The 7268-nt window shown below is 40.0% G+C and overlaps 1 protein-coding gene across 1 annotated transcript in view; it reads right to left on the reverse strand.

Moving 5' to 3' along the window:
- PDZD8 (PDZ domain containing 8) overlaps positions 1 to 7265 on the reverse strand; it is a gene marked incomplete at its 5' end in the record, with an annotated part of 56543 nt that extends 49278 nt beyond the window's left edge. Inside the window, one exon of the mRNA XM_008943501.1 lies at positions 6655 to 7265. Within this exon, the coding sequence (XP_008941749.1) occupies positions 6655 to 7265 (611 nt within the window). The remainder of the gene's footprint in view (positions 1 to 6654) is intronic.
- Positions 7266 to 7268: the final 3 nt, after the last annotated feature.

The raw sequence follows: 7268 nt of genomic DNA on the forward strand, positions 1-7268 counted from the left end.
CCCAGAGAAACCCAGTAACATGAAAGGACTCGCTCCAATAGTGGAATCAGCAGCCTGAGACTAAGCTTCCCTGTCACTGGAGCACCACATTATTCCACCACACAGATTAATAAACCCTCCTGTCCTTACCCAGGCTGCTTGCTTAAAGCTGTCTGATCAAGCGTCATTTGCTAATAAAAAGATTAACTATTTCACATGCCTAACATATATAAAATAGCTTCTACAAGAGACTCGTACATTCTGACTCCAAATGAGCTGGTGAGAGCTGCATTAGCTACCCATTTTACATCATGGAACAGAGGCACAGAATTTACTGGTTATCTCCTTCAAGGAAATCCAGCATTCAGTTGTGTGACAGTTAGGGAACATTAGTCACACTATCCACAAACTAAAAATCATAGCAGAGCCTGTAGAAGGTGATCCGAAATAGTCCAACCCTTGTGCTTGAACACACCTACCTGCTCCAACAGACACGCCCAGGTCCAAACTCAGACATCTATTAGATGCCTACAGTTTGGTAATATGACTAATTCTGATATGCCCTATATTTATTTTTAAATAAGTTACCTTTCAAAAAATAACAAGTACTACTGTTTATTTCATATTTTATTAAAAGAACTGAAAGCTATACAAATTATAACTGAATAAAAAGAAAAGTATTCTCACTAAGATCCAGTAGTTTTAAAATACAAAGTAGCAAAAGTGTTAAGTGAGGTAATTTTCATTATTATTGCACAATAAATATTTTATATACTGTTTCAAGTAAAAGAAGTTGAAGGAGGTTTTATTTTCCTGTCAGACTAATTAACCTTAGTGCTTAATGGATGGCTATCTGCAGCAAAGAAAAGGTAATCATCGTTCTGCCTTCATCTATCTCTCCCTTTTTTTTTGGCCTAAAGTATCTCTCTGGTCTCCCAGTTTCTTCACCAATCCATCTCAATTCAGTGCCGTATTAGTTCCTCACCCTTGGAGGTAAGAAAACATTTGTTGACTAACCACAGGAAACAGCTCACTTAACCTGAAAAGAATGTCACCTGTATACTGGGAAATGTCCAATATGCAGCTAGTCATTCATTAAATGTGACCTTATAATGAACAAGTTTCAAAATGGCATTCTTTCAGAATTAGACCTTTTCCAGTGTGAAAGTCTGTGAAGTGCTGGAGCTGGGGAAGAAGACTAAAAGGTTTCAAAAACCCTAGAACAAATAGGTTTTGAACTCAGTATCTACCTAAGGATGTTCACATACATACTTTTTACCACATACTTTTATGTCATCTGAATAAACACGTATAGAGTGACTCTTCAGACACTGTAAATCCGAGATAGACCACTTCCAAAATAAAGACAGTAAGAAGCTCTGCACTATAAAAAGCTTCTTTTTACACATGAAGAAATTCTACAGTGAAGAAATGAAAATATTTAATGTTCCCGGGTTTGTTTTTGTTTACCATGGATCAGGTTCCCTACAGATCCATTTATCACAAATCTACCACAAAGCACAAGTCTTTGCCCTGGCATCACTTTGAGTGTTACCTCTCTGGAACAGTCCAAAAACCTGCAAGTATCACAGTGGTGTTTTTAATGCTTCTGTGTAGTAAAAGATTTTTGTACCTATAATAGGCATGGCATCAAAAAAAAAAAAAGCCTCTTCTTTCCTTTCAGCAGCAACAGGAATGAGAATTTCAAACAGGAGCACCTTACAGGTTTAACTATAAGAGATTCATATGACAACTACAGTAGAAATCCACTCAGGGAAAATTTCCACACCCACTCCCTTCGCAGACACTGTAGAGAAAGTAGGTGACTCTACTGGATGCTGATTTCCAAAGTTACTCACAATCCCAATCTCTACCATTATTTCTGGTATTTCACAGTATAACCTCATCATATGAATAATATATACCATTTAAAATTTTATACTTTTTCCAATACCTCTATTTCCATATTATGAAGTCATTCCTATTTTAAAACACACTGCAAATCAATAGCTATTTACATTACCTCTAGCTTAAGTTTTGCCAAAAATAAGAAAGTGCTGTGTAACTCTCAAATTGCATTCTAAAATGGTAAATTAAAATGGGCTTGCCTAATGGTTCATCCCAGTGAAATTCTGTATAGTGCCAGCTTCCAAATAAAGCATAAAACTATTTTAACATAACTAGCTATATTGCAAACATCAGTTCCAGGGGTAATTCACGTTGGAAGAGACCTCAAGAGGCCATCTGAATACCTCAAAGAAATGTTATAAGTAATCCTTTGTGAGGCTACTTCTAAAGAAAAAAAAACTTATTCTGCTCTGTGGTAGCATGGATTAAAATACAGTTTCTCAAACAGGCTAGTCTCAGTACAAATTATGAGGGTATTTTAATGTTGCAAACTGAGAAACTACATGCTCTTTAAAATGTACAGAACTTACTCCTTAGGTAATACCTAATCTGCTCAGAATCCAAATGGATGAACCTGCAAGATCGTAAATTTAGAGGGGGGGAAAAAAAGCAGCTGTCTTAATCAGTGAATTTTTAAATCATTGATTAAGCAGCAGCATGAAATTCAGTTCTTAAGGGAAGACTAGACTGCAAGTCTGCCTGTCATCATCATAATGGCAAAGTGGGTTTTTTTATTAGAAAGAGCTCAAAACTCCCCAAAATCTATGTAAAGCATGATCAGGACCTGTTCAAACCAAACTGCAGCTGACTTAAGAATGGACTAGACAAAGCAGCATAATTACTGTACCTATGTACCTGACATAATAGGGGGGAATAACAAGGCTGCCACCAATAAGCAGATTAATAGGTTAATGAGCAAGGTACAGCTCATTAGAGAGCTAACAGATGAACCCCTGACCACTGCCAGCACAAGCAAGGAGACAAGACACCTGAAACAGTCCTTACTACATTTCTCTAAACACTAACCACGCTGTGGCAACACCAGTAACTACACCTTGGTGTTAACCACTTTACCCTACTATTCAAAGGATACAACACCAAGTTCAACCCAAACAATGTCTATATTGCTACTTTTAAAAACTGTTTGAGCATATAAAATGAAAAACCAAAGGCCAACTCCACTTTGTGCTGACAATGGATCTATGGAGTACGTAGCCAAATATATGATACCTACAAATTCTTCATTACCTTACTGAGGATAGGGCTTGTTAAAACCAAACTTGATTCACAGTTATTTGGTTTCTCAGGAGTGCACCAGAACTCATGCACATTGGAGAAGAAAAATTGTCATTTTAGATCTTCCCCACATCTGAACAAGAAGCTTCTGACAGACTAGAGTTTTCAGAAAAGTTGTTTGCATTTCTATTAAAGTAACAACAAATACATTAAGATTAAAGTTATCTATAAACCAGTAGTAACTCGTTACTATTAGCTGAATTGCACAAATCCTTTATCAATGATGATAAAAGAAAAGCTCAGCATTCACTGAATTTTACCAGCAGCTTGGCTTCCAGGTATTTAACAAAATTCCACTGTATGAGACAGCAATTGCCATTAATGGCAGAACAGCTTCAAAATAAGGTGTTTTGCCAGACACAAACACATTTCTTCAAGAGCCAAAGAAAAGTGATTACATGCTATTAGAATAAAACACAAATTACTTACTTGTTTAGACAGAGTGCATCTCTCCATTTTCAATTAGTAGACAATTGCTTTTATGGAGAAAATTGTGGATAAAACACTAGGCAAATTTTAAAATGCACTTACTAGTCTATATTGCCTCCCCTTACAGGCATTTAAGAGTGCATCAGGAAGGCAAGATCCCTTCTCCTGCTTTGAAGCTACAGTCATGCACATCACACAAAGCTACTCCAGCAATGAAGAATACAAAAGAGATCTTACCAATCACTGCTTTGCTGTATAATATTTTGTATATAACTGAAAAGTATACAAAAATATGTCTGTGGTAATTTGGCTGTAGCAACACACAGGACACACATGAAGACAACACTATTTTAATGCTGTATTTTACTATTAAGTAACAGAGGAGGGACAGGTTTGCTTTACACGAACTTAGTTACAGGATGTCCAAAATCTATTGGCAAAAGCTCCCTTCTTATGCCATTCACTGCCAAGTAATAATCTCTAGAAGTTGTCTAGCACAAATGACAAAGAAAATTAAATATTTTATTTCTTAATGTGACTTAGAATTTTGAAATAACATAGAACGCCTTTCTGGACTTCAATCTGGACGCCAAGGGCAACAAAGTGCCCCTTTCAGCCACCTGAAAAGGGAACTCCTCACACTCCAAGTGCTCTCGTCTACAAGGTTATAATTACTGCTACTCAAAGATTTATTTACAAAGCTACTTGAGCAAGCGTAGGGAGACATCAAAAAGGCTTTGAACTACACATGGAAGCAAATACTGACTATGTACTTAAACAAAAGGTGTAAAGGCTATAGGAGAAAAAGGGGGAGAGGATACGCACATTCCCTGTAGATGAGAAACTGTTAAGCTTTAAGTAAAGCACCAGGTTATTAAGCAGTTGTGAAACGCTGACTTCTTCCTATACACCATTTGCTAGGGAATGTATTAACATACCAGAATCCCAAGCAAATGTATTCTTACAAATTCTGTCAAAAACACCAAGTGTTGCTTCTTATCAGCAGGGTCTTCATTTTCCAAATCAGTTCTCTATTCTGTCTAAACTATAATGGCCCCATTATCAACCATGCCACCACGTAAGAGTGCATTGTCACTACTTGGCTATTACCAACTTTTGCTCTCTAGAGATCTACCAGCATAAGCTCATTCGAGACACTTGTGGAGAACACGTTTTCAGTCTGTGTCCCACAAAACTCAGGGCAACTGTGGACAGCTAAAGGTTTATAGACAGCTAAAGATCCCCAGGCAGGGGTCTCCATTCCCACTTGAAGCTTTAAAGGCAAAGTTCTAGACAATTAGGATGCCAATGACCCGACCTTCCTTCCTTAAGACAACTCCACTGATGCGCATTAAGCTTAGCGTCCTGCCTTCCCCCTTCACTACACAGTAGGTCAGAATGAAATTCCAAGGTCAAAGGCACCATGTACAGGTTGGGACATCTTTCCCCTTAACATCTGCCACCCTGTGCTACCAGCCTCCTCTCTAGTGTGAACACCAGCTATGATAACCTGTTTCCCTCTCTAACATGTCCATGCCTCACACGTGCCTCATCTGCTCTTCCTGGCACAGAAAGTTTGAGAAATACACAGGAAAATTCATTATCTCAAACTACACAATGAAGGAGCCTTACTGCTCAGGTGTATCTCCCAGAGGAAAAATGAAGATGTCTGTTTTCTTCTGCTGAAGGGGAGGAGCACATCATCACTGAATCTACTGGCACCCTAAAAACTTGTCTAAGGAGCACAAAGATCATTTGCTCCACTTGCTCTTTCTAGGTGTGCCAAGAGTGCTGACTCTGCACCACAACCCTGCTATCCCAGCCTCTCCAGCTAGCAGCTTCAGTCTCTTTCAAAGACACTAAGAGAATGGAAGCAAACCTGCTGTTGAGAGCTTCCCTGCTGCCCAGGATTGCTCTCTTCTGCAGAGCAACTCAGTACCTCAAAACTTGAAAGCGCCACCATGTTACTCAAAGTGACTACTTATTGCCCTGTCAGGGCTTTCCAAATCTGGGCTATTTTTACACATCCACTTTCATGAGAACTCTTACAACTTTGATTGCAGAAGAACTGGCTAAAAAGGCTTTTAAAATTACATCACTGCAAAGCTAATTACACTTCAAACAGGCATTTTCAGTTACTCACCTCTGATGAATTTCAGAAAAGTCTTATTGCAGAAGAATGTAGTAAACAAACCAAAAAATCCTTACTTAACACATAATACAAGCTACAAAGAATAAACAAAAGAGAAAGGAACCAGTACTCTAAGAGTGGTAAGATGACAGATTGGAACATGGTACCTGAACAGTGATAAGACATTCAGTATTTTTTGATCAGCAATCAGGGTAGAATCAAAGTACAGATGCTGCTTGCTACTTCCACTATAGAAATAGCACTGAACACTTCACTACATTCACTATATAATGCAGTCTGTGCTGTAGTGTGTACATTTGTAAAAGAAAGCAATACTCCTCTTATCAGCTTCTAGATTTCCACAAAGTTACTGAAGAAATTCAGCCAACCAGAAAGGAAAAGGACACCACGTATCATGGGATCTCCAAAATACTCCCTAGAAAGTGAACATTATCCTTCCTCACATTAAGTAACAACCACCTTGCCTCTACAGGTAAGTATAAGCCACAAGTCTTGCCCAGGTGGCTCACCAGGGGCAGAAGTTTGGGAGGACAGCCCAAACCCACATGCTGCCCACAGAGCCATCCTTCTGCTTTTGCCAAAGAGAGATATCAAGGTATTGTCTTTGGGACACCTGAGAGGAACCTCAAATTTTTGCTACCTACTAATGCTACCATTGAGTTATACATAGTTTGGGGCATGTCACAATCTCACTATGCAATGGCTTCTTCACCCATTACAAATGGAAAATGATGCCTACCTTCATGAAAAGCTTTTGATATCAGACAAGCAACATACAGGTACCCCTGCTGTAGAAAGGCCAACAGAAATCTCTTTTTGCCTATTAAGAACAAAACATAAATCTTAATGCATGCCACCCAAAGCAAGACTGAGGATGCAGGCCACCTTACCTGATTTTATAATTGGGCAAGGTGTGCTTGCGTTTAATAACCTTCTTGAACTGGTTCACTATGATGGACGTGAGCTGAGGCATGGGCCTCCCTTCAAACTGAGACTTCACTTCAAAGAGTATCACAGGGTCATCCATAAAAGAGAAGGACCAGTGTGTGAAGGGCAGGCGTGTGAAGACCAGCTTCAGCTTCCCCATCACCCGAGAGATCTTGACAAAGAGGTAGGCCGACTTGCCAAAGACCAGGTCGGCATCGATGGCCAAGTGGAAGCCACCATTGTACTCCAGCTCTACCTCAAAACCCAGCTCCTCGGGGCAGCCCTCTTCGTTGCAGACCACCGGCCGAATGAGCTTGACAGCTTTGAAGACAGGAAGGACGTTGCCGAGAGAGACGTCCCTGAGGCTGAGCCCCTCTAGCACCTTCCCTGTCATCTTGGCCTGGAGCAGTTCCTCAAACTCCACCTTGATCTTCTTGGTGACCCAGTTCCTGACCAGGGCCGTGTCCCTGAGTTCCCTGAAGAGGAAAAGGAAGATAGCATTGAGGAAGTGGCACGTCTCCTCGCGGGAGGAGGGGGCCGGAGGGGGCTCTGGCTGCTGCTGCTGCTGCGGCTGCTT

The sequence above is a fragment of the Merops nubicus genome, unplaced genomic scaffold, assembly GCF_000691845.1.
Source record: "Merops nubicus isolate BGI_N331 unplaced genomic scaffold, ASM69184v1 scaffold20947, whole genome shotgun sequence".
NCBI lineage: Eukaryota > Metazoa > Chordata > Aves > Coraciiformes > Meropidae > Merops > Merops nubicus.